This window comes from Trachemys scripta, chromosome 22, assembly GCF_013100865.1.
Source record: "Trachemys scripta elegans isolate TJP31775 chromosome 22, CAS_Tse_1.0, whole genome shotgun sequence".
Classification (NCBI taxonomy): domain Eukaryota; kingdom Metazoa; phylum Chordata; order Testudines; family Emydidae; genus Trachemys; species Trachemys scripta.
The window spans coordinates 1,192,420-1,218,835 of NC_048319.1; the positions used below are offsets into that span (position 1 = coordinate 1,192,420).

The following is a 26,416-nucleotide window of genomic DNA, read 5'->3' on the forward strand; positions in this document are numbered from 1 at the left end:
AAGTATCAGGGGGTAGCCGTGTTAGTCTGTATCTACAAAAACAACAAGGAGTCTGGTGGCACCTTAAAGACTAACAGATTTATTTGGGCATAAGCTTTCGTGAGTAAAAACCTCACTTCTTCGGATGCATCCGAAGAAGTGAGGTTTTTACTCACGAAAGCTTATGCCCAAATATATCTGTTAGTCTTTAAGGTGCCACCAGACTCCTTGTTGTTTTTGTAGATACAGACTAACACGGCTACCCCCTGATACTTCACAATATCGAAACACTCACCCAGGACTGTATCTGATCCTACTCCATATTTGCTTCCATCATATAAACTCCTTATTATGTTGATAGCTTGTCTGGTATCCCATAGCTTCTAGCAATATTTCATGGGTCTCTCTATGGACACTATCAAACTCTTTCTTAAAGTTAATTCAGATGGGTTTGCCAAGCAATAGCTTTTTCAATGATCTGTTGAAGAGCAAATATCTGTTCACAACATGATCTACCTGGACAGAACCCAGCCTGTTCTTGTAGTATGGCATCCACTGTCATCTTCATTCTGTTCAGCTGATGGTAGCCAATACTTTGCCTGGCATTGATAGCCTTACAATGCCTCGCCTGTTCATGCCCTGAGTAAGATCCCCCCTTTTTTGGCAATGCCACGATGATACCATCTTTCCAGTCTTGTGGCACTTGTTCTTTCACCCATGTTTGGTTAGTTTTGTTAGCTGCTCAGTCAGAATATCGCCTTCTGCCTTCAGTACCTCTGCTTAAATTCTGTCAGTCCCGGGAGCTTAGACCTGTTTGAGGACTTCGATGGCTGCTATAATTTCATTGGGTGTTACTGGTCCCGCTTCTATTTCTAACTTAGCGTTGGCATTTCTCAAACCTGTGCATAATCATCAGCTCTGTACAGTTTAATGTTCTTTCCGTTGTCTGGCTTGTTCTTCAGATGTTTTCAGCATCTGTCCATGAGAGTCCCTGAAGGGCATCACAAGGGATGGTCTGGTTCTTCCTGAGAGGTTTTTCACTATTCTGTAGAGATGCTTGAAAGTTTCCCTTCTGTGCTTCTGCAACCTCCTGACCCCAGACATTTCTCTCTTGCCTGCATCTCTCCTTTATTTCTTTGTCCCTGTCTCTGTCTCTTGCAGCCACCTCCAAGAGTTCTGCCTGTCTTGCACTGTTCCTTTTTTGCCTTCAGAGCTTTGTCAATCTTTGCTCATATTCCAGATGTAATCCATGCATCTTCCTTCTGCCTCCTTCGGTGGCCCACTACTTCCTCTGCTATCTCGACTACCATCTGTCTTCCAGATTTTCATCAGCCTGGTCCCGTAAAACACTGGAATGGTTGCTAAGTGCAATCTGATCTGTGTTTCTTTGTCCTTGAACTTCTCTATTGCTGTAGCACTCCTGTTGTCCATCTCTGTGATCTTTTTGAGTCTACGTTGTAACATGGCTACTAAAAGATAATGATCTGAGCAAACATCTGCTCTTCTGCTGATTCTGACATCCTTCAAAGAAGATGCCCATCTGTTAGTTATACACTCGTGGTCTATCTGATTGACAGTCACCTTGTCTGGTGGACTCCCTGTGAGGCTGGGAGTACTCTTGTGCTGGAAGAGACAGCCTCCTCTCTTCCAGGGGTTTGTGCCACAGAGATTCAAGAGCCGTTTGCCATTATCAGCTTGGATGCCTTCTGCTGCTGAGCCCTGACTTCTTCCCAGCCAGTAGAGTTGTTGCCACTTTGTGCTTGGAAATCTCGCCTGTCATCAGCTTGATGTTGTGGTTAGGCACGACATCCAGGACTGCCGCACCTGCTTGTAGACTGAATCCTTTTCACTGTTGCTTGCTGTGCGTTTGTCAGTGCATATCCTTGGATTATTGTTCCCTTGACATGTCTTGTTTCAACCTGGTGGTTGTTCTGTCTTTCACTAGCTCCCAAGCCAGTAGGATTTTCACGTGATGTTGTCCAGCATAATTCCTACACTTCTTTTCTATGTTCCTCCTGAGTCGACAATTGTAGCGCTTTCAGAGATCAACTTCCCACTCCGTGCCCATATCGTCCCACTATTACATCAAGGATGGTCAGATGGTATTTTCTCATTTCTCTTGTAACCTGTGCCAGCTTTGCCGTACCATACAAAGTAGGTACATTCCACCTGCCTAGTCTTGTTACAGCTTTGGTCATTAGGATTCCATGTCTCAAGATCTCCGCTTCCTTTCGGCTTTCACTGAGCTCTGTCAGATGTGGGTTTTGAGTGTCCTCTGCACCCACTGTCCCCAGGTTTTGGTTTAACTCTTTCTGTTGCAGTAACTTTTTAGCTGAGTGGGTTGCAAACCTAACTGCAGAACCCTCCTCTTTAATCCATGCCTGGGACCAGCACTATGGCTAACAGTGGCAAAGTTCTCAAAAAGAAAAACCGCAACAACAAAAGGAATCCCCACATGTACAGCTTAAAAATCATGAGATTTTTTGTTACAATCTCACGATTCTTGGACATTTGGGGTTGGAGACTCTCTGTTAAGGGCACTTACGGGGGGATCCCAGCACCCAGGGACGCAGCCCATGGGTCTGATTCCAAGACGATGAGCCTTCCTGGATTTGCAGGCTGCAAAGCCTCTCCTCTGTGCTGTAAGAGCTGATATAGGGATAAGTCAGAAGATTGGGTGATCCATGGTTATAACACAGTGATTCCTTTGCTTGGATTGGATTCTTGAATAGCTTTCCAGCTAGCAAAGGATTCTCCGCTTCTTCCTGGCCCTGTTGCGCCCTTGGTTTCTTGCTCCTGCTTTTTGCTTCCTTTGTGTAAAGAAGGCTCTCCAGATTGAACCTCTGGCGGGGAGGTAGTCCCCAAAGTCCTAGTGTTTGAATACAGACACGAAGCGCAGCTGAAAGGGGAAACTGATGCTGTAGCTGTCTTTTATGGAGCAAAAGCCGGCACAGCTTCACCAGTGGTGTGTCTGCAGCTCTGGCAATAGGGCATGCTAGTCCGTTCGGGCTCACAGGTTTCAGAACAAAATGGTTTAAAGTTAGACCATAAACAACAGTGATTTACTGTGTGTTTTGGTTACGACGGTGAATTTAGGAACCAGAGGGGCTTTTCCATCAAACTCTCATTTATGGGCATAAAACCACTTGGCAGTTTCTTCTTTGCTTTCTCTTTTTTAGGTCCTTTTGGCTCTTTTTTATTCTTCTTTGCTGGATATTGGCTGACTGTGAGCTCCATCCTTCCCTAGGTCCAGCTGGAACTGGAAGTGGGACCTGGGGGAGACCAGTTTCCTGTTAAATAAATATAGTCACACCAGCCCTCTTCAAAAGCATTCGAGAGGCCATGCTGTCCCCTTTTGCTGGGCTTGTCATGCTCTGGTCTGAGCTCGGGGCTGGCGCTTCGGTGGGGCTCTCCTGCATGAATTGGGGGTGCTATGGTTGTAATGCAAAGCACTTGGAGTGTTGAGATGGTTTATAAATCCCAAAACCTTATAAACTTCCGCGCCCCTTTTGCTTTGGCATCTGGGAGCCGTGCAACAATGACACTCTCTTTTCCCTTTCTAGCTGCCGGAGTAGTAACAGGAAAAGCTTGGTGGTGGGAACGCCGTCTCCAACCCTCTCACGGCCTCTCTCCCCGCTCTCTGTGCCTACAGGTAGGGAAGGTCTGAGCTCCGGGGAGCAGGCTATGCACCTGCCATGGTTTTATCCTGGTTACTTTGGAGGGGCAATGCATGGCCCTAAGGTACCTTGCTGGCACCTTCAGTCCTTGCAAGATTCCTTTGTTGGAAGGACTGGAGAGGCAACACCAGGTTGCCCTTGTGGGGTTTTTTTCTTATTCAGATGATTATGAAATCCCTTCTCGGTGGTGCATGTGCTGTGTGAAGATGCTGTGTGCCAGCAGTGTTGGTTTCTCTATTTTAGCAGTAACCTGGGTGTCAGCCCCTTGGGACGGGCGTGTGTGTTAGACTCGGGGGTTGTGTCTATTGCAGAGTGGCAGCTGCACATGACATGAGTTAATAAATAAAGATAGGAGTGGGGGGAGGCCATGTTTTAACTTTGTCCTTGTAGCAGTTGCGGTTGTCGTGACAGGGACAGTTACCTTCCCACAGGATGTCTCCTGTCTTCAGGGAATGGGTTTATTTTCCAATAGGAATATAAGAAATCTTTACATCACAATTTACTTTGTGACTGTAACCTTAAGTAGCCCCTGCTGTCAGAGGCAAGATCCCAGACAACAAGCCAATGGGCTGGATCACATGTTGCATTAATTTCTCTCTCTCTGTCTGCAGCTGGGAGCAGCCCTTTGGATAGCCCCCGGAACTTCTCCACTAGCACGTCTGTCAGCTTTCCCTTTGCTCGCAGGTAAGTGGGGCTTGCTTCCTTCTTCCCTCTCCTACCCCAACAGAGAAAGTAAATACCAGCCGACAGTGTTGGACTGAGAAAAAAGCGAAAGACTCGTCTCTCATGTATAGTATTGCTTTCATGGCAAAAGGCGGTGCAGTGGGTAACTGCAGGCTGCTGCCTTTCACCTCCAGAGAGCAGTGTCTGCATGGTGCCTGTGCTTGGGCGTCTCATCATGTTCTTTAATTAATCCATGGCACAGCTCAGTGTGATAATCTGTCTTTGTTCAAGAGTTGCCCATGGCTGAAGTAAAAGGGCCAGGGGGATTTGCAGGGCTTGGACTGACTTGGTCCAATGGCAGAGTCACTGCACAAACCTTGCCTGCTTTGCACCTGACTCAAGCCAGAACTAACATAACAGAGGAAAACTCCTTATTTTGGGTTGTGGGTGGGTGTTTAGAGACAGCCCCAGCTGGGTAGGAAGGGGAGGCCCGTTTCCTGAGTCCCTTCAAAGCACTTGGTTAGTTGAAGCATTTGTCCCCAGAGTTCTGCTGTGTGCAGATTTCCCCCCTTAGCTCTTTGGAGACTGCATGAGCGGTGATGCCTGCTAGAGCTGTCACCGTTCCCCACGAACAGAGAGAATACGGTAACCCGTGCACCTAGGAAACGACAGCAAGCCTGGGAGTGTGGTTCTCGGTTACCGTCTTGTTCTTTTTTTCCTTCTTTTTGTTTGTCTCTTTCCTCTGCCTCTGTGTCTCGCTCCCTCTTCCTGGCTGATAATCTCCCACCACCCTGCAGTCATGCTGCTCGGACTGACAGGTAATTACGAGAAGGAACCAAGCCTTTCCAGAGAGAGGTGCGGAATGGAGGGGGCCTGTGTTCAGTGGGTAATGCCTGCTCCACTTTGACGTGTCCCTTGTCTCGGTGTGTTTGTATCTCGCTTGTCCTGAGCATAACCCCCATTGTGGCAGTGCCCGATTTCATCAGTCTGTGACTGGGCTCCATCATTCTCTGCGGCTCCAGGAACAGACACGGCTCTGTTCCCCTCACGCGGCTGTTGGCCAGGAGTCCAGACCCAAATTCTGCCCCACTTTAAAACTTCTCACCAGATTATACACAGTGTCCTGGATTCTACAGCTGCTCCTCAGAAATCTACAACTAGGTCACCAGGAAAAATCGCCAATGCATGTACAGGGTGGAGATGGGAACAGTGCTCTCCAGCCCTGCTGGGTTGATGCCATTAACCTCCTTGGTGTACGTAGGCAGAAATAAACAACCAGGAAGTCAGGTTTAATTTCAAGAATCATTAGGGAAAATGGGGACTGTTAACTCCTTGTTTGCCAAATGGGAAGGACTTAGGATGGAGCAAATGAGACTTTATTCTCAAGCTGCTAATGATGCGAAAACAGAAAAATGATGATGCAAGCAACTTACGAGGCTGAGCCGGCTCCTGATGCGAGAGCCCGTGGCACCGCTAAAGGCCTTACTGTGGGGGCTTGGCCGATTCTCATAACTTATCCCGGCGAGCTGCTGGGATAAAGCGGGAATTTTCTGTAATATTTTCATGAATCCTATGTGTGCCTCAGTTTCCCTCTGTACTTTGTATTGGTACCCAGTGAAGGGAAAAGGGTCAAGTCTGCTCTTGGGGACAGCACAGGACATGAGGTCCCCTTGCTGGCTGGGCTGTAGCGAATAAGCTCCTTAGGAAACTGGTTGAAACTGACCCAAATCAGCAGAGGGTCCAGCAGGACAAGGGAAGCCCCAAGAACTGAACAAAACTCTGGGGCGGGGTGGGGGTGAACTCAGCATGGCCCTGCCTGGAGACAAAGGACGGGGAGGTGACCAGCAGGGGATAAAGAACAGGCTTCTGCAAGAAGCTGGCAGTTCTCACCTGGGACTGGCTAAGGAGTCCGAGAGAGAGACAGCCGGTGATGGAATTTGCTGCAGTTTGGCTGGTGGATTGCTCTGGCTTGGCTGGAATGAACTATTTTCACCTTCATTTCTCTGTGCTAATCTGAGGACTCCCAGTGCTGCGTTCCAGTTGACTAATTAACCCTACTGTGTTTGAAAAACACTGTGTGGTGTCCTGCACATCTGGCTGCAGTGCCTCACTCCCTGGGGCATGTACAAGTCTCGAAGCAGGAGTCTCTCAGTTGGACTCCCTGAGCAGAAGTCACAGCATGAAGCACGATGGCTGAAGCCCAGAGGCTCAGTCTCGAAGGCAGTGTGGCTGCGTGGCCGTTCCTGAAGGAACAGTGAGAGACCATGGGGGTCCTCCAAGAGATTGTTTAAAAGCTGGGGCATAGCCCCGAGCCTGTGGCTCCGTGGCAGCTGGGTTAGGCAGATGGGGAAGCTGAGGCCAGAGAGGTGAAGTGACCCACACAGTGAATCAGTGACAGGGATGTAGAGCACTGGGCTGGGCTCCCAAGCCCTTAGTCTACTAGAAAACACTCCCAGCAAAAATACTCCTTCTAGGTTTTAAATTTCTGGCATCTTGTTTACAGCGGGGGCGGGGTGGGGGCGCGTCCATTGTGCGTGTTCACTTTTCATACGCCCGTAGGAATCGTGCTGTTCTGTAGAATAAAATCCCAGGGGCCCAAATTTGACTCTCATTAAAAATCCCAACCTAACGTTTTCCCCTCCCTAAGTGTATTTGTTCAAGCACAGTCATGGAAAGAACACAGAATAGAGCTGTCACCCGGAGTTGTCATCCGCTCACTGACTGAGAACAGCACCAGTTCATAGGGACACGTGCACCAGTTCGTCCCTCTGCTGCAGCAGGGACATAACCTAGTTTCTAGGATTCTGGCATTACATTCCCCTCAGCCATAAAATTAATTGTACAAAGTCGTTACTACTTATGTGAAGTGATATCAAAATACATCTGGCATAAGAGGCTTTGGATTGCAGCTGGCTGGGCCAGAGCGAGGTGCCTGTTCCTGCCCACAGCACTTTGACATTCATTGTTCCTTTGTTTGCATTTAAACAAAGTTTTCCCTGTGTGATCCGTGTGTTTCCTATTGCAGGGCTGATGGCAGAAGGTGGTCACTGGCTTCGCTACCCTCGTCTGGCTATGGGACTAACACCCCCAGTTCCACTGTCTCGGTAAAGCTATCCAGCCATCTGTAACAGGAGAGGGAAATCTGAAATAGTGGCTGCCTGGTGTGCCTGCCTCAGTTTCCCCTTCAATTGTTCCCAGAAATAATCTAAACACTCCTTGAGTATAAATACAGCCCTTGGAGGGTTAATTTAATACAAACAAAAGCTCTTTGTGTACAAACTGTAACAACACAAGTCCCCACAGTCCATCCATGAACCTTAGCATCTCTCACCACGCTCTCCTCTCTGGTATGGTGTTAGTATCCCTCCCCACGCCTTGTGCCTGGGCTTCAGCCTCTCTAAGGTCCTCTGGCTTCAGCTCTACAGCCCAGAGAGCCAGCAGGCATCTCCTGCCTTCTCTGGCATGGGAAGATCAGCAGGCTAGCCCCATCTGGTCTCTCAGCCCTTCTCAGCTTCCCGGCTCTGGCTCTCTGGTGGCCCCTCCCTTGGCTTCCTGACCATTCCTCCCTCTTTCTCGGGAGGGCCTCATGAGCCCGGACACCTTCTCCAGTCTCTGGTCCCTAGTGCCCTCACCTGACTCACCCAGTCTGTCTCCTCAGGCCCAGGTGCCTCTTTTAAGCCTAACTGGGAATCAGAGGCTCTAGACTCTCCTCCCTCCGAAGGGGCCAGTGCCACCATGTGACATGGGGTTTAAATCTCCCCTGAGCTCTGTAGTCTCCATTCCTCAACATCGCATTCTCTGGGGCTTCTCTGCATGGCCAGATGTTTTGTTCAGACGTTATTTTTACAGTGTGCTTCTGAGTTAGCTGCAGCACTTTGTAGATGGCAGGTTCTTTTTTTGCAAATGAATACTGGGGGCTGCACATCCGGGTTGGGGTGTATTGTGGAGCTGTTTGGGGAGCCCAGGGCTGTAACAAAAGAGGATGCTACAGACTGGAACTGAGAGTCTGTAGGGAGCTCGAATAGCCGAGGAGTCGCAGGTCAGAGCTGTCTGGGGCAGCTCGGACCGTACCTGATCTCATGGTGGTTGAGGTGGTGAATGCAATCCATTTTTCACACTTGTGTGCAGCAAATTTGGGAGCGTTTGTAAAAGGTCCACAGGCTGCCCGTCGGTATTTCCAGTCTATTAAAGGGGTCCGAGGCAGCTGTTTCTAATGAATTCTCTGTTTCCATCCTGCTCCTATGGAGGAATTTAGCTGTCTCCTAACCACTTGCATTTGTTGTTCTATCCAGTCGTCTTCATCCTCTCAGGAGCGTCTGCACCAGTTACCGTACCAGCCCACCCTCGATGAGCTGCATTTCCTCTCTAAGCATTTCCGCAGCACAGAGTGTGTCACGGACGAGGAGGGGCGCCGTTCCCCTTGCCTGCGGCCACGATCCAGGAGCCTTAGGTATCCAAAGCCTCTGGCTGCCCCGAGTTTTCCAAAATATATGTGTGTGTGTGTGTGCGTGTACGTGTGCGAGATTCTGTGTCGGATGCCTGTAAATGATGCTGGTGAAGGAGGCATTTCATTGTCCCAGGCACTGGCAGACTGGAGCAGGCCCATCTCTGTCTGATGCAGGCTGGCACTTGCTGCTTCAGAGGAAGGCGCAGGAAGCCCCCTAGTGGACAGTTATGGACTAGCCCGGACCCAGGTTGGCTGTACCTGTCTGATTCTCTGCTCTCCGTGAGAGTCTGGTGGTGGGAAACTAGGTACTTCTTCTGCTTTACTACACAGACACTGTTCTGCAGAAATGCCACTGCTTTCCCTGCAGCACTTCCATGAATGGAAAATGGCGGGAGTTTGATTCTAAAGCATAGTGCAATAAATCTCACACTAATCCTTTTGGTGCTCCCTGGCCTCTCGGGAGGCTCTCCTCTGGACTTGGTGTACAGGCCATACACAAGTCTGCTAGCATCAGGCTTTTGTTACTGGAAACTGTTTACGCCTGAGACGCAGGCTCTTGAAGCTGAGATTACAGAAGCTTTGTTTAAGCGCCTTGTTATGTTTATTTTTTGTCCCTCTGTTGGGACTCGTGCCTTCATGCTGACGCTTGGGTGGGTCACAGACATTGAGAGGTAAATTCTCAACTGATCCTAAGATCAGATCAGGGCATACCTGAAAATCTGTCCTTGCAGACCCTGCTGCAGGTTGGGATCAAAGTCAAGAGGCCAGGAATCAGACTTACCGTTGAAAGATTAAAAAAAAATCTGTTTATGTAACTAGATCTAGAAGCATTACGTGTATTAAATAAAAGCTAGATGCTCTGTGTACATCTGTTTGCAATGCCTTTTTTCTTCCCTCACCCCCGTTCTCCACAACCATTGCTTTTTAAAATCCAGAACCGCAAGCAGGTGTACAGCATTCTCAGAGATTTCATGCAGTGTATTTGTGTGTAGATGCATCTGTCTGTTCCCTTCTTGTGCATAGGCACATTGCATGAAATTCACAAGAAAGGTCCAGCATGGGAGTGCAGCAGAGAAGTACAAGCAAGAGTGCCTGGCAACTCCTCCTCAACTTTTGCAATTTACAATAGACTAAACATGAAGACCTCCTGAATTTGATAGTGCCCCTTCATAAACTTGCTGTGCATTGGCATGTCAAGTTTCCATTCATTGGTTTGTTCTCCAGTTGTCAAGTGCAGCAAGTTTGCATCCTTACAGGGAATATTTCAGTTAAATACTTTTTCCCATTGTGGAATGTGTTTAGAGGCCTCATTTGTAACCAGGCTTCTCTGGATTCTTATTGGGCGAGAGCTGTAATTGGTCCTGGGCTTTGTCGCCTGAAATTTCATTAAAATTAGATTAATTATCTCAAGGGCTTTACAAGTGGATGAATGTTTTACCAAAGAAATGCTAGTTATATGTCTGCCATCACTTGTACATAGCACATACAAAGAGTCCCTTGCTAAGCTGTGGCTTACTTCTTAGTTACTGAAATGAGAACGGGGGGAGAGTTGAAACTGGTTTTGATCTTGGCATTTGTTATATCTTGGTTAACGAGTTGGTGGCTACTCCCTGTAACTGGCTTTGTGTAACAGGATTAAGATTCTGGTGGTGGCGTTGTGGCCAGGGGAGAAAGGAGGGTCCGCTGAATTCACTGGTGGCCTAAGAAAGATAAAACAATTCATGTGAAGATCCCTCTGTGTCCTGCAAAAAACAAAAATCAGTTGTTTTGCTGCCAGCAGTGAAAAGGCAACTACAGCAGCAGATTGAGGGACCCTGGGTGTCTGTCACACTGCTGGCCTGCTCACAGGTGGCTGTGGTCTAGGCATCTCTCCAGTGGCATTATACTTTGCTGGGACTGGGGCGAAAGGGAAAGCAAAAGGACAAGCCCTTTCTTTAATGGACGCATTAGTCTCTTAGCTCTGGAGACCTAGATTCAAAACTACCTTGGCTTATAAATGCCATGAGTTTGGAGGTCGGAGTAGCTTATTGTTCAGATCAGACAGCTGCCAGGCAGTCTCTTCTGTCGGCCAGTCTCTCCTCCTGGAGAGACCTGTGGTAGACTAACAGGTAGGGGTGCCGACTGGGAATGTGGTGGGAGATGGTCCACAAGGGGCGGAGGGATAGCTCAGTGGTTTGAGAATTGGCCTGCTAAACCCAGGGTTGTGAGTTCAATCATTGAGGGGGCCATTTAGGGCTCTGGGGCAAAAATCTGTCTAGGGATTGGTCCTGCTTTGAGCAGGGGGTTGGACTAGATACCTCCTGAGGTCCCTTCCAACCCTGATAGTCTATGATTCTAAGTCAGGAATGAGGAGCAGTTCCCGAGGGGAAGCTTCAGGGCAGCAGTGAGTTGTGTTGCTGGAGGTGCATTGGGGAGCTGTATTTGGGGGTGCAGGTGCCCTGGGGGAGTCACTGACTGTCAGGATGCTGAGTGCTTGGTGTGAATGTGCTTTAATGGCTTGTGAAACGTGGCAGTTGAATAGAAAACAAAGTGTGATGCGTCTCCAAAGGCATTTAAGATGGCACAAACCCATAATTACTTGGTTTTCTGAAGATAAACCTGTTCTTTCCCCCCAGCCCTGGACGAACAAGTGGAGCTTTTGATAATGAGATTGTTATGATGAATCACGTCTACAAGGAACGATTCCCGAAGGTAACTGCCTGGAGCTCAGAAAGATGATTCGAACATAATGTATCTTCGGGTTTTCAGCAATTCAGTCTCCAGCAAAATTATTTCTGTTCTTTGTCCTGAGACACAAAGTGTACCTTATGGGGCGGTGTATGAGGGGGCTGGAAACCTGGTAATTCACTAGGGGGAGAGCAGATGATTCATAATGTCCTCTCCTGGTCACCGTGGAGCATGTATTACTGCAGCAACATGAAACTGTCTCAGTAACAGTCTCTGGAGACCACTTCTTGGTTAAAACAATGTCCATGTAAGCACGTGAATATTGTGCTGAGATTTTCAAATGAAAGAATATCAGTGCAGTTGCAGTGCAGTCTAAAATAGCGAGACGTAATATCACAAAAGCAGGGAAATTCTCGTTCCGGCTGTTTGTACAGCTGCATTGGTCCTAGGGTGCCACGGCACAGCTCAAAGCCGCATATGTAAGAGGCACATTCTTTCCAGCTCATCCCTAATGTGAGGATTAGTGCAAGCTATTTTGTACGCCACTGGCATGCTGCAGTCACAGAGCACAGCCCAATGCGTGCCAGCCTCCGGGTCTGTGCTAGCTGGGATCCAGGCTTAGGTGCTGCATTACCTGGGCGCAGCAGCTCAGAGTTAACGTAGCTTCCAGCAGCAGCTTTTCCATTTTGTCAGCTGGCAATTTCCTGGCTGCGGGTCTGCCCGGGGAGATAATAAACAAAGCAACAAGCCCCTTTGTTTTAATCCTTCCTCTGGTTTCATATGTTTCTACTTAGTGCCAGATCACTTGGAAATGACCCGTCTCTGATGCGCTGTCATACTGAGAGGCCTGTCCTGCAGCTAGGAGTGTTTGGACCACAAGGGTCTGCTCTGCAATCTTCTCAGAAGGACGTTCAGGAATGGCCACTCGCGCTCTCTCTCTCTCTAAATGAACCCAGGCTTGGGTGTGCACTGGGGCTTTTAGGCAGTGGGGTAGCTGCACCCGTGCAAACCACAGGGCCAGAGCCTTCAGCTGGTGTAAACTGCCATAGCTCCAAGTTCACTCCAGCTGAGGATATGGCCCTAGTGTGAATGTGCTGCACTTGTGCAGATCATGGCTTGCCCCGGGGCAGCGCACTTGAGTTTGCACTGGGTCAGTTGTGCTGATGGCTAACACCCGGATGTAGGCTCAAGGTCTCAGTCCCACTGTAGTCATCTCCTGCTCTGCCCTGCAGGCCACAGCGCAGATGGAGGAGCGCCTGCAGGGGACCATCACTAGCTGCTCGTCGAGCAGTATGCTACCCCTTGCTGATGGCGTGCTGGGGTTCATCCACCATCAGATCATTGAGCTGGCCCGAGACTGCCTGGCCAAGTCCCAACAAGCTCTCATCACGTCACGCTACTTCATGGAGCTGCAGGAGAAACTGGAGAAAATGCTCCACGATGTGAGTGTTTGGGTGTTCTCACAATCCCCCCTCCTCCCAACCCTGGCCCCCCACTGACACTGGCTGTTTGGTGACCTGGGCATTTGTCTCGTTCTCTGTAGGCCCAGGAGCGTTCAGAAAGTGAGGAAGTGAGGTTCATTGACCAGCTGGTCAGGAAGCTGCTGCTAATAATATCCCGCCCTGCCCGCCTTCTGGAGTGCTTGGTAAGTAGTACTGCGTGGCCTGCCAGGCTGTGCGCATATGCAGGTCTCTGTCATGGGTATGCCTCATTTGGAAAGGGAAGTGCTCATTACTCATGGAGTAAATTAGAAAGAATCACTTCCTGCAAAACAGCTTGCTCCACATTGGTGCACCCAACAACTCAAAAACAGTGCAGCTCCTCTGTTGCGTGCGCAGTAACTGAGTAACCCTAACACAAGCTTGCCTGTACTCGCTAACCCGGCCACTGGGCCTCAGACTCACCCTTAGGGAACTTGGTCAGGGGTCAGAGAGAGACGATGAAGACATTCAGATCTTTAGATCCATGAAGATTACAGTACAGGACGGTGCTGGGTTTCCTTGTGAGGTGGGAATGTCTAATCTGTTTTTCTTTTCTTGTCCATCTTTACCATTTATCCGTTACACTTAACCTCCAACACACATTTTCCTTTGGTTATTAATCCACCTTGAAAACCTAAAGTTATCGGTGTCATATTTCCAAATCTCTCTCAGTAGGGCTAGTCTGAGAATCGTTTACAGCCGGAAGGAACATAGGCATGCCAGCTCAGGCATACAGCCAGCTTGCCCCCTGAATTCTGGGCCATGGGCACATGGCTGGATTTTTCAGCCAGGGATTACACTGGAAACGCAGACACAAATCCAAGATCAGGGGAGCTGTGGTTTTCCTGCAGAGGTCTGATGCCCAGGTAGCATCCCGTAACTCCAGAGCTAAAGGGAACCCTATCTTTGCAATCTATGATAGTGACTCTAATTCCATTTAAGAATATCATAGTATATCAGGGTTGGAAGGGACCTCCATAGGTCATCTAGCCCACCCCCTGCTCAAAGCAGGACCAATCCCCAATTTTTGCCCCAGATCCCTAAAATGGCCCCTTCCAGGATTGAACTCACAACCCTGGGTTTAGCAGCCAATGCTCAAACCACTGAGCTAATCCTCCCCCCTGCGTACTGTGGTGCCTGGGAGACAGAGTCGTGTCTGGCTTTCTGCTGGGGAAGCAGCCTGTGTGGTGGTGGAGGTGCTTTTATTTAGGGACACAAAGGCAGAACTCATTTCTTGACTGCAATTTTTCTCCTTTGGCTAGGAGTTTGATCCTGAGGAATTCTATCATCTTCTGGAAGCCGCGGAAGGACATGCTAAAGTAGGCCAAGGAATAAAAACTGATATCCCGCGGTACATCATCAGCCAGCTGGGGCTTGCCAAGGACCCTCTGGAGGGTAGGGATGTTTTACAGCTCTTGGACTGTGTCTGGCTGAGTGACCAGGGGATCAGGAGCAGGAGAGGGAGCTTCTCGCACATGGCTGTTGCCAGTTAGAGCTAGCATGTGTTGGAAGGTCTCTGCTACTCCCAGGCTAGGAGCTGCCCAAATCCCAAAAGTCACCGCTGCAGTTAACACTAGTGGCAGCTTGCTGACATTCTCAGCCAAAAGAAGGACTGAACAGGCTCTTCTGAGGGTGGTACCTCCAAGGCAAAGCGGGGTGGTGGCGTGGCAGCATGGTGTGGAGACGTTTGTGCTGCCCCTGCCTGTGCTGAAAGTGCTCCACGGACAGACCGAGAGCTTGTTGCTCCAGTACACCTCGCTGCTGGGCAGAATGACAGAGATGGACCCGCACTATGAAACGAAACCAAAGCAGATGTGGCATGACTGTCAGCAATCGCTATGCAGCCAGCATGGCGGGTCTAGGTAGCTGTTGGTGTATCCTCTGGGCTGCCCTTTCCCCTCAACTCTGGTGAAGTGATAGTGTAGATGTTTCCTAACGTGTGCATAAGGCAGTAACCCCCTCCCAGGCCCGCAGTGCAGGTGACTGCTGCAGGATGGGATTTGTGCTTTCTCCCCACTGGATCTTGCTCTGTGGTAAGTGTATAAACATTGCATCCCCAAATCTGGGTTCACGCAGAATGCAGGCTGCGATGTGACCTGCCCAAGTGTTAAGGTTCCGATAGCATCACATTGCATTGGAATAGATGCTTATGAGGCCAATCAGGAGATCTCCCAGACCAACGGGTAACTCTTTCTTCAGCAAGTTCTGGCTGATCCTGATTGGAATTAGCCTTGAAGTCGCTGCTGTTGGAAAGGTACCTCTCTCGATGCTGTGGTAGCGAGGGTTCAGATGGCTTGTCCAGGGATTCGCGCACAGGGCTGAAGCAGTCTGTGCAGAGATAAAAGTGCATCAGCTTCCAAACCCACCCGTGCTTGGACTATGGCAGTGGAGTGGGATGTGCATTCCAGGCCTGTATCCAAGTCTCTCCATGCCAGAACCAAATTCTCCTTCATTATCGCTCGCTCCATATTAAATACAGTAGATTAGTTTCAAGAACACTTAATCCATGGGAAGCCAAGGCCTGTGGGGGAACGCAGAAAGGACTGTGCAGAGTAGCTAGAATTATATAAATGTTTAACCCCTTGATGCCAGGACCCTGAATTTCCCTGCATGAATGGGGCTCCAGGCGGGCAGACATCAAAAAGGTTGGGCCTACAGAGTTGTTAATGGGCATCTGCAGAAACATCTGAACACAGAGTGGGGTATGGATGGTGACACTTTCTACTTTGGGCATTAGTTTTTGTTAGTGGTAAAGGTCTCAAAGAGCCCAAAGCTTCCATTCTGACAGATATCTGTGAGTCAGGCTGCCCGCTGCCTGCCAAGCTTCCTTGTGGTGTTTTGGTGCTCCCAGCCCTAGGAGGAACTGAGCTTGGACTTGCAGAGGGATGGGGGAGAGACCAGAAGTTAGTCAAGCACTTGAGGATGGCAGAGGCTCGATGTGGGCAAAGTTTTGTATGTGTTCTTCTTTATCCAGACCAGTTTGCCGATCCCACGTATATAGCAGCCCATTACATCTGCAGTCAGAATATTGGCTGCAGAGGGGTTGTGTGTGTAGCAAACCCAGACAATGCAGTGGGAGTAGGCCAGGAAAAGCATCGCGGTGGCTTTTGGTGAAGTTGGCACCCAGTGCAGGTTGCTCAGTGAACTTGTGCGAGGCATCTCGTGTGTAGACGGCACCTTCTGCTAGCCCGATACTAGCTGCGGCAGCAGGGTCAAACCTATGTCTGGAAAAGGTGGTCAGTTTTCTAACAAAAAGCTTCTCCAGAAGGGAGCAGTGTGCAAATCTCAGTGGAGTTCCCTCAGTCCAGGGTAGATGGTTTCAGTTCCTCCTCCCTCCGGAGCAGCAGCAGCGTGTCTGTGTAGTCGGTTGAATTCCTGACAGCTGGCTCTTTCCGTTTTTCTGCAGAAATGGTTCAGCTGGATCATTTCGATAGTGGGAACACCAGGACCCCAGAGAATGACGACTCCCAGGAGGTAAGGCCATCCAGCCTGAGTTAGTGTTCGCATTTCCCAACCAGCTTCTCTGACACTGAGCAAATTAACTCTTGGCAATCCGTATAAGGCAATGCCAGGAGGCTGTCTGCATTCCCAGGGAGCCTGGAGATGGAATTGTCCATCCATAGAGAGTTGCTGAAACTGTGTGAATTTTTGAAGGTACGTGTCCTATGGACACCCCTATTCCTGTACATGGATCCTCCTGTTGGCACCTGGACACGGGGACCAGGCATGTGCTTGAGGCAGTTTTGCCTTGACGGTTCACTGTTTGCCAAGTGCAGTTGATTTCTGATGTGGTGGCTTCTAAGGACGCTGAGTGCTAGCAGCCTGCTTTGAGTGTAGGTCTAGGTTTGCTTGTACTGGTCGGACTAGCGAAAGCGTCCCTTTGTGTGATGGGCACCATAGCGGGAGGGAAGGGTGGGCAGGAGCGTTTCCCAGGGCTAGCGAATTGTGGAGGGGAAGCATACGCTGTATTTACAGTCACAGTGCCGGGATGTGCAGAAAGATCAAACACCCCTTTGTGTGTGTCTCACACAGAGCCGGGCCTCAGCTGCCGCTTCTCGGAGGAAACCCTGTGAGAGTGACTTTGAGACCATCAAGTTGATCAGCAATGGGGCCTATGGGTAAGTTGGAGAGAGAGCCTCTGCTTCAGTGCAGGGCGTTCAGGAGCTTACCGGCTTGGGGCTGCGCTGAGCAATCCACCCACTGGCTTCTTTTTGCAAACGATCTAAGTGTGAACTAATCACCTTAGCGTTGGGCCTGGCCTGGGCAAGACCAGCTCCTCTGGAAAGAAGGCACAATGCTGGTGAGTGCAGAGAGGGACCGAGCAGGCCAGGTATCTTGCTTACTGTGTCGGTCTTGGCACTTTAACGCGACTCCATTGAGTGTGTCATTACAGCTACTGCACATAAATCCTTCTGGCGAGGAGCAGCTTGCCACGTTTGACAATGGCGCCTGCCTTGCTGCTGGGGTTGTAAATAAGGCCAGTGTTCAGTAAGAGGATGCAGCTGGCAGCGTGCTTGCAAATGCCCATTGTAATTGACCTACTTGTCAAATATCACCCTTTGCATGGGGGGTGCAGTGCTTGGCAGGTTAGCGGCTAACCTCCCGAAACCCCATGCCAGAGTCCTGAGCGCCTGCTCGCTCTCACTGGGAACTGCTCCGGGTGGTGGGAGACGCAGGTTTCTCGATGCTTTACAAGTGTTTTGAAGCAACAAGTCCAGCTGTTCTGGTCGATACACTTGACAGCAGCTGCGGGAGCCCCGTGCACTCAGTAGTGACCCCTGCAGTGCCTGCAGCGTGGAGGGCGCTATCATCGCTTTCTCCCCTCCTAGGGCCGTGTATCTGGTGAGGCACAGAGAGACCAGGCAGCGTTTTGCTATAAAGAAAATTAACAAGCAAAACCTCATTCTGCGGAACCAGATCCAGCAGGTGTTTGTGGAGAGGGACATTCTCACCTTTGCCGAGAACCCCTTTGTGGTCAGCATGTTTTGCTCCTTTGAAACCAAAAGGCACCTGTGCATGGTGATGGAATACGTGGAAGGTGAGAGCCAAGCTGGCCACGCAAGGGCCGAATGGGGGCTTTACACTGCGGTTGTTAGAATGGATTTTTTTTAAAAAAAAACCCTTAACCTGCTGTCCTAGGGTAGGAAAACAAAGCTCCCCAAAGTGAGGGCTGCCGCCTGAGAATGCTTTTAGCCCTCGTGGCCACCAGGCCCCTCGGTACTGAATGTCTCTGCGATGTCCTGTGTGAGCACACGTCATGCTGCCCTCTGCTCCCCGTGCCTGTCCTGTTCCTGCAGGAATGGAGGGTCCTCCTTCCTTCGCAGAGCAGAGACTGCAAAACCATCTGCTGCCCGTTGAGAGAGAGAAGCTTGGTCTGTGAACATGACGTGGAGACAGGTGCTCCCTCGTGTTACCCTCTCTCTGCCTCCGTTTCCCTCTCTGTAAAACATCATGTGCGTGTGTGCGTGCGCACAGGGCGAAGTGGTGTTAGCCACTGGCATTGTTTTGGAATACAGTAAATTAAAAATACTCCCCTGCTTTAATCTGTTCTTCTTTCTGAAGCAGTTCTGTGAATGGTGATTTAATGTCTCTGGTGTGTTCCCTCTGCCAGCCTCTCCTGTCCATCTGCATCCAAACACATAACAAACATGCATTTGCCAGGTAACCAATGTCTTTGAGCTACAGCAGACCCTCCTTGCTGGAGTGTCCTCTGATGTGTCTCAATCTTAGACCTGCTGTTCTCCGCTTGTACCAGTGCAACATCCCAACAACTGGAGAGCTGAGTGCTGCCTGAAGCAGAGCAGCAGGGGCTGGCAGATGGGTGGCCACGCAGGTTCAGAAAGAAAGGCTTTTCTGCCATATGCAATTGGCCAGGGATACTTTTCCTCTTTCTAGCATTGGGTTGCGGCCACTCGGAGGCAGTATCCAGGACTTGACAGCTCAGGGTCTGATTTGGTGTAGGGAGTCCTACGTTCCTGTTAAGAAGAAGTTGCTAGAAATCCTTGAGGATGCCCTGAGCCCAGTCCTGCACGCTGCATAGTTGCCTGTGGCTCATGGAGAGTTTGTATGTTTCTGTAGGAGGGGACTGTGCCACGTTACTGAAGAACATGGGTCCTTTGCCAGTCGACATGGCCCGGATGTACTTTGCAGAGACTGTTCTAGCTCTGGAATATCTTCACAACTACGGGATTGTGCACAGGGACCTGAAGCCTGACAAGTAAGGATAGGAAGGGGGCTCAGGGTCGGAGGAACATGGGCAAGAGGCTGTCAGATTCTGAAGTGGGCGGGGGGGAGTTTCCTTTGTGTCCCCTTTCCCCACTGAGAGTGATGGGAGCTGCTTCTGGCTGAGTGATCCCAAGTCATGAGCAGAAAGCAGCCAGCCTTTTCAATGTAATTCTTGGAGTGGGGCCCTGCCTCTGCTCTCTGCTTCATACCAGGCTCTGCTAGGGAGTGAGCCAGTGAGATTACACATGCATCTTCTCTCCTGCAGTTTGTTAATCACTTCGATGGGTCACATCAAACTAACAGACTTCGGCCTGTCAAAGATTGGGCTGATGAACATGACCACGAACTTGTATGAAGGACACATTGAGAAGGACACTCGAGAGTTCATGGACAAGCAGGTATGTCCAGGATCTCGGTAGGCTCAGATTCCACGCTGTAGTGGGTGGGGCCATTGGTTCAAACAATCTCTCTTGGTCCCCGGGGGAGGGTGGCAATGCTGTATCCAAATTTCCCCATCTCGGAAACAGCATAGTTCTGGGCACGCTGCAGCAGTACCTGGGCTGCTATGGAGAGCAGAGGTTCCAGTTACCAACACCTCTTTGAATGCAGGTGTGCGGCACTCCCGAATACATTGCGCCAGAGGTGATCTTAATACAAGGCTACGGGAAGCCTGTCGACTGGTGGGCCATGGGCATCATCCTGTATGAGTTCCTCGTGGGCTGCGTCCCCTTCTTCGGAGACACCCCAGAAGAGCTCTTTGGGCAGGTGATCAGCGGTAGGTCTCTAGCAATGGTCAATACCCTGAGCCATTCTCTCGTCTTCATTCCGGGAGCTTTCTGGGTCTGAGTGTTCCTAGCCCTTCTTTGTCTTGCGTTATGTCAGCACCAGGTATGGGGCGTTTGGGTATTCGGGTTAGTGCTTCCGGGACACTGAGACTCTGAACCATGCGTGCACCACTTCCTGTTATAGGCCCCAGAGCACAGCTCATCTGCATGTTAACAAGATGAGATTTTGCCCTTCGGTAGCCTCTTCCATCCAAGGTCCTCAAAGGGCTTTACAAATGCTTACCAATGAACATTTGCCTGCAGGGGTTCCTGGGCTTCTCTGATGATTATGACTGGACGTTGGCACAGCCCTGGCTTTGTGGCAGGTTAGAGTGTGCAGCTGGCTTGCTGGGCCAGGCATGTCGTCTTTTGAACTGAATCAGTGGCCCCAAGGAGGTTGGGATCCTCTAAATGAACATATTCCTTTTTACTCCTGCCTCCTTTTGACTCCAGGCGATGGAGGAAGGACAGTGTATTCCCTGCCCAGAACAGGAGGAAGAAAGTAGAGATGTTTTGGAAGCTGGCTTAGGAGAACGTACAGCCTAATTGTTGCCTGTAGAATGCTGTTCCTTAGCATGGTGTGCTCTGGAATGAGGGTTGGGCCACAGGGGTGTTTCATCATCTGATTTAGACATGAGTGTTCTCATAGTGTAGATGGTTGGGTTTCGCTTCCTTCCCAGGCTTTGGGGGAAGCGTGGCTTGCAGTGCTGTCCTTGTACAGCTGCCATTTCACTTTTCTCTTTTGATTGCTGCTTAATTTTTCTTTTAACAATAACTCTTGGGATTAGGTTGTTGGGCGTCACCCAGGTCTTGCAGCAGCCTCGCCATATGATTAATGAATCGGAGAGATGGCTGTGAGGTAGCTTTAAAGTCACTGAGTGTGGACATGGGAGTCTTAGCTTTCCCAGAGTTAGGTGACTAGCACATGCTTTGCAGTTATTCTGGCATTTTTCTTGTGCAAAAATAACTTCCCTAGCAAAGTATCAGGGGGTAGCCGTGTTAGTCTGAATCTGTAAAAAGCAACAGAGGGTCCTGTGGCACCTTTGAGACTAACAGAAGTATTGGAGCATAATACTCCCAATACTTCTGTTAGTCTCAAAGGTGCCACAGGACCCTCTGTTGCTTTTTCCCTAGCAAAGGTACTTTGCCTTAAGGTTCCAAGTCATCATTACCTTCCTTCAACTCGCTCCGAACTCCGACCCAAGTGGGATGCTCCCTGCAGCCATAAGGGCAAGAGGGCTGAGGTGCTCATTGTGAGAAAAACAGGCCATGAATCTACAGCTTCCTGCCCCCTCCTATCCCAGCCAGCCTTGGGGTGCCCGTTGTATGGAGTCCCAGATCACTAGCTATGGGGGGCCCCAGGAGGTAGTGCAAGTCATCTGTGGAGTGGTCAGTTACAAGTCTCCAGTTGGTGTGTCTATGATCCGCTTTCTGCCCTGGCTGTTCTGATGCAAATGGCCTTTTGCTGTCAAGGGAAGGGGTCACCTCATGATTTTCCGTTTTGTTTCAGATGAAATTATGTGGCCTGAAGGCGATGAAGCTCTTCCTGCTGATGCTCAGGATTTGATCACGAGGTTGCTGAGGCATTGCCCGCTGGAACGATTAGGCACCGGTATGCACTTACTGTACCCTACTTTTACAGCTTACATCCGCCAGGCGGCACAGGGCATGGTCACTGGTGAGATCTCCTGGCGGATCGGCATTTGTTTGTTCAGTTGATGTCTGTCTCACCTTTGAGATGGCTTCCTTAGGCAATTAGAAGTATCCCCAGCATGTTTATAAGAGCTCTTCTTTAGCCTCTAGCTCATGGGCTTTGCTCTCTCATGCGGTACTGCCCATCTCAGCCTTGAGCATCGCTTTTCTACAAACCGTATTCTGCCGTTGGGGTAGAAACATTCCCCTCCCCTCCAGATGTCTGCTTCCCTGGAGAATCTGGGCGGTGCTGACTGCATGTTGGCACCCGATGTGGATAGGTACTTGATGGGATTAAAGCATGCTCCTGATGTCCTGTGGCCACCTGCAGTTGGAAACCTACAGCAGTGCTTAATAACCCATGGCTTGTGCTCCTGGCTCCGGCAGGTGTTGAAATGTTAGTGTGTCTATCCTGAAGAGCCTCGCTTCTCTCTCTGGTTCCCATCTAGTTTTTTGTTTGCCTTTCATTTCACCTTCACCTTCCTGCATTTGCAGGCTTCGCACAGTTGCTACCCCTCTGTTGGTGTATACAGCCCCGGGCATAGCTACAGTTCTGTGCCACTGCGATTTCCGGCCTTAGTGTCCTGCTGTCTCTTCCTGCGCTAGCCATTGCTCATTGTTCTCTGCCTTGCTAATGAGAAAGCTCCAACAATAATTTTGACAGCAGGCCAGATCCTGTCTCGGTTCCTGCCACATAACTCTGTAAATGTCAAGGAACTACTCTGGATTTCTCTTTGTTGGTGTAACTGAGAGCAGAGTCTGTCCTGTTGTTAGAGACGTGCTGGGGAGACCAAGGTCAGACTTTGGTCTCGTGAACCTTGTTGGTTGGGATTGGCTTTGGGAACCTAAATCCAGGCTGGTTCCATTCTATCCAAGCCATCTCTCCTGGGGGTCAGATACAAATAAACTTGTTTCCAAAGTGAGAGCCTCCTGGGCTGTGGGGACAGCTCTGGGACTCGAAGTCAGGCCTGCTCTAACCTACATGATTCTGTGCTGGACACCAGGTGGCGCCCATGAGGTGAAGCATCATTCCTTCTTCCACAACCTGGACTGGAATGGGCTGCTGCGGCAGAAGGCTGAATTCATTCCCCAGCTGGAGGCTGAGGATGATACCAGTTACTTTGACAGTAAGGCCAATTCTTGCTTCTCCTCTTTTGACTCCATTGTCCCAGCAGTGAGTCTGGGTAGAATTATCCAGAACAAAGAAACCCTCTCCAGGAAGCTATGGGCAAATTTCTGATAGTGACTTTGCTGTAGAAACGAATGATAAAGTCACTGCTGCATGGAGTGAAATTCTCCTGATCATGTCTCAGGCGGCAGTGCCTCCAGGTGCACCAGCTCCTTCAGTTTGCTCGTATAAGCCCTTTGCTGATGGTGCCCCTGGCTCACAACCTCCTTGACGCGCTACTTGCCAGGCACAGCGGGAGGGACTGGCAGATTAGGCTGAGTGCAGAGGGCTGTCGCCAGAAGGGTTCACTTGTGGGATTTTGCACGCAGACACTGGTGCTGCAGATAAGACTAAAAACAGGCACCAGGGTGATGGTTCCTAACAAGCAGTAGAGGGACTTTCTGGCTGCACCTTGCTTTGCTCCCCTCAGCTGCCTTGGGAAGTGGAAAAGAAACATCTGTGCATCCCTGCTGGGAAACCCCAGCCCTCAGCGATGTGTATGGAGAAGAAAGCTCCTGCTGCTCTGCCCTGCATGCCAGAAGGCATTGCTTTCTCGTGCACCCGTGTAGCTGACAAAAAAAATGGTGCATCGGGGTTGAAGCTGGAGTTAAATGAGTGCAAGGCCGAGTGCACGGTAACCTGAGGCTCCCTGGGGGTCACTTTGGGGGTTGTAAAATGCATGGTTAATTCCCCCACTCCTGCAAGCCTGTGACACGGGTGACCTAATTACTTAGAAATTCGGTGTGTTTAAAGTATGGTCTGTTCACACGCTGAGGAACATGGGACTTGCTGGACCATATCAGACCCATAGTCCATCTAGTCCAGGATTTTGTCTGACAGTGGTCAGAACCAGACACTTCACAGGAAGCTGCAAGAAACCTAATCCCTGTTATCTAGAGACTGGCATAAGCCCTGAAGCATGAGCTTTAAGATCCGTTCCAAAACTTCCTAGCATCAGCAAAAGAAAATAACTTTCACTTCTGTGCCAGGGCTTCCCTGGGATTTAAACCTCGGCCCTCTGGTACTGTAAGCAAGAGGTCTACCCCTGTGCCATTTGCCAGCAGTTCCCACGTGACAGTGATGGTATCCCTGTGTCAGCCTTTATGTCTGCAGTGAGGGGCTCTGGCAGAGAGCAGGGGAGATGTTATTATTTTCTGTACACAGTGAGTGTGGCCAAGTTGCTGGGTTTGTAGCTCCCTGGAGGAGTGACCCACCTTCATGGGAGGACTAGTCCCGGCTGCATTATCACTTCTTGCTTTCAGCTCGCTCTGAAAGGTACCGTCATTTGGGCTCTGAGGATGAGGAAACTAACGATGAGGAATCATCTGTGGAAATCGGCCAGTTCTCATCGTGCTCTCACCGCTTCAGCAAGGTACTGGAAATGCCCCTTGTGGAACCAAGTGGGCTTGGGGGTTTAGAGAGACCTTCCCCCTCCCGTGGGGCCAAAGCCCCCAGCTGTCACTCTCTGCCAGAGCACAGGTTTTACTAGTGACCTGAGAGGGGCTTTCTGAGCTCTCGGGCAAGGGAAAGCCCAGGGAGTCGGCTCACCTGCTGCAGGAGTACCATTGAAAGCTCTGCAGGGAATGCTCCAGGAAAGGCTGCTGGTGATTCATGGGGTGTGGAGGGGTGCTCTTCCAAGTGAGCACTGACCCAGCACCCCAGCCTGGTGCTAAGGAGGAAGGTGTTGCTAGAGGTGCTGCCCTTCATAAGAGCTCAAGTCTGGATCTTGACTTTTCTGGGATAAGGATCCCATGGCACCGTGCTCCAGGGTAGGAGAATTAACCCTGGAGTGTTCACCAAGGTCCCATTTGGCTGGTTGCTTCCTAGAATCCTCCTGGATTTATTATTCTTCACTCTGTCCTGAATTGTTTTGTGGAGTTGCTGTGAGATGTGGTAGCTGTTTGACCTCAGAGGTGGCTGCATTTCATTGGTGGGTGGGTGATTCCTGTAGACGTGTGGTCAGAGTCTCTGCTTCGGTAATTCAAGTGACTTTGGTGGAGCCATGCCAGGAGAGGCTGGACCATAAGGTGGAAAGTGCTGTGGGTTCCTGGCTGAACTCTACCTTCTGCTGGCCTCTTTGCTACAGGTTTATAGCAGCTCTGAGTACCTAGCAGCTCACTCCAACTTGAGCTTCTCGTCTTCCGAGCGCAGTCAGAGCGAGGAGAAAGAGGACAGGACAGAGCGGTGGGACAGGAGCTCAGGAGACGAAGACAAGAGCCGGCTGTCGGGCACAGAGACCAGGTGAGCTGGGAGGGACGATGCTGCAGAGACCTGGCTGAACCGCCACTGGTGCAGACTGTCCAGATCTCCCTCCATGGAGCACGAGGCTCCTGTGCCTATAGGGGAAAGCGGGCTCCCGAAGGCAGCAGGGGTGAGTGGGGTGTGTGTACCCTCACACTGTTATGACCTGGCAGCTCAGCCAGCCCTGGGCACTGCCGCTCATTTGTACTGGGCTTTGCTTCTGCTCTAGGTAAAATACGGGGATTTGCTCCCAGCAGTCGCCTGACAGAGGGTGGGGGAGTCCCCTTGCTGAGGGGGCGGCAGGAGATCCAGCTGTGGGTGAGTCTTCTAGGAGGTCTTCCTAGTTTGGAACCACGATGAGATGGTGAAGTCCCCAGAGCAGGGACCTTGGCTGCTAGCAATCCAGTTAGCCCTGAAGTCGGAGAAGTGGCCCAGGGGGGCTGTGCCCTATAGTATGGTGGTGGTGCTGTGTCAGTGGTGGTGTCCCCAGCCTCGGTTACTCTCTCAAACCATCTCTCCCCTATCAACAGGCTCCGATCGTGGACGTCCTGCGGCTCGACGGCCTACTCCTCCCGGCATGAGCGAAGCTGCAGCCCTGCCACCCTCACCAGCACCTTCAGCCTGGAGACTATGCCGAAGTTTGCTTTCTCCTCCGAAGATGAGAGCCCCTGCCCAGGCTCTGTAAAGGCTGAGAGGCCGATGTTTGTGCTGGGGGACCCTGAAGCAGGGGCAGGAGGAGCAGCAAAGTCCTCAGCGTTATCAGGTACGTGGGTTGTGGATGGCGGAACTGGGTATTCAGGACACCGCAGGCGTCACCTTTGCCATTTGGCAAAGCTCTGCGCTAAGTCTGGGTCCCAGCGTCGCGTCTGGCCTTCTGCTGGGGAAGGAGCCAGTGTACATTGTACAGGGCATTTACGCTGGGTTGGCTGGTAGAGGACCAGGCCACTGGAGAGCCTCCAGGTAATCCTAGCTCCAGGGTTCTCCATTACTCCCCATGGTTCCAGTGCAGGGGAGAGATGCTCTGTATTTATGCCCTGTTGGCATGGCACACTCTTCTCTCTCCCCCATCATTTCCCTGCCTGTCTTGATGGGTACAGTTGGAGACCTGCAGAGTAGGTGTTTTAAGTTCAGAACAGCCTGCACCGTGCCGAGTGGCTGGGCGTTCAAGCTTGCGGCACTTGGTAGTAGGGGGCTCATCACGTGCCTCAAGGGGACGGTGATCGCTTCCCCTGTGTGTGCTAGCTCGTCTTTCCTTGATCCCTTTTGGGAGGGACGGGGTGGCAGCGTGTGTGGTCTGAGAGGGTGCCCCACATGTACCCTTGAATAGGCACTGACAGGCTAGGGAGGGAGCC

General features: G+C 50.5%; 1 protein-coding gene across 4 annotated transcripts in view; it reads left to right on the forward strand.

Moving 5' to 3' along the window:
- The window catches only part of MAST3 (microtubule associated serine/threonine kinase 3), a 70,189-nt gene that overhangs the window by 32,532 nt on the left and 11,241 nt on the right, over window positions 1-26,416 (forward strand). For 2 of the 4 annotated variants that reach the window (XM_034754918.1, XM_034754916.1), the window contains 20 exons: window positions 3,543-3,631; window positions 4,268-4,340; window positions 5,117-5,137; window positions 7,345-7,423; window positions 8,612-8,769; window positions 11,382-11,457; window positions 12,666-12,875; window positions 12,977-13,078; window positions 14,177-14,309; window positions 16,321-16,388; window positions 16,947-17,032; window positions 17,744-17,952; window positions 18,993-19,131; window positions 19,405-19,537; window positions 19,749-19,914; window positions 21,474-21,575; window positions 22,660-22,782; window positions 24,086-24,195; window positions 24,910-25,064; window positions 25,595-25,827. In XM_034754918.1, the coding sequence (XP_034610809.1) occupies window positions 3,543-3,631; window positions 4,268-4,340; window positions 5,117-5,137; window positions 7,345-7,423; window positions 8,612-8,769; window positions 11,382-11,457; window positions 12,666-12,875; window positions 12,977-13,078; window positions 14,177-14,309; window positions 16,321-16,388; window positions 16,947-17,032; window positions 17,744-17,952; window positions 18,993-19,131; window positions 19,405-19,537; window positions 19,749-19,914; window positions 21,474-21,575; window positions 22,660-22,782; window positions 24,086-24,195; window positions 24,910-25,064; window positions 25,595-25,827 (2,465 nt within the window). Of the gene's footprint in view, window positions 1-3,542; window positions 3,632-4,267; window positions 4,341-5,116; window positions 5,175-7,344; window positions 7,424-8,611; window positions 8,770-11,381; window positions 11,458-12,665; window positions 12,876-12,976; window positions 13,079-14,176; window positions 14,310-16,320; window positions 16,389-16,946; window positions 17,033-17,743; window positions 17,953-18,992; window positions 19,132-19,404; window positions 19,538-19,748; window positions 19,915-21,473; window positions 21,576-22,659; window positions 22,783-24,085; window positions 24,196-24,909; window positions 25,065-25,594; window positions 25,828-26,416 lie in introns of those variants that run through there. The other 2 variants (XM_034754919.1, XM_034754917.1) reach the window with 2 other exon arrangements.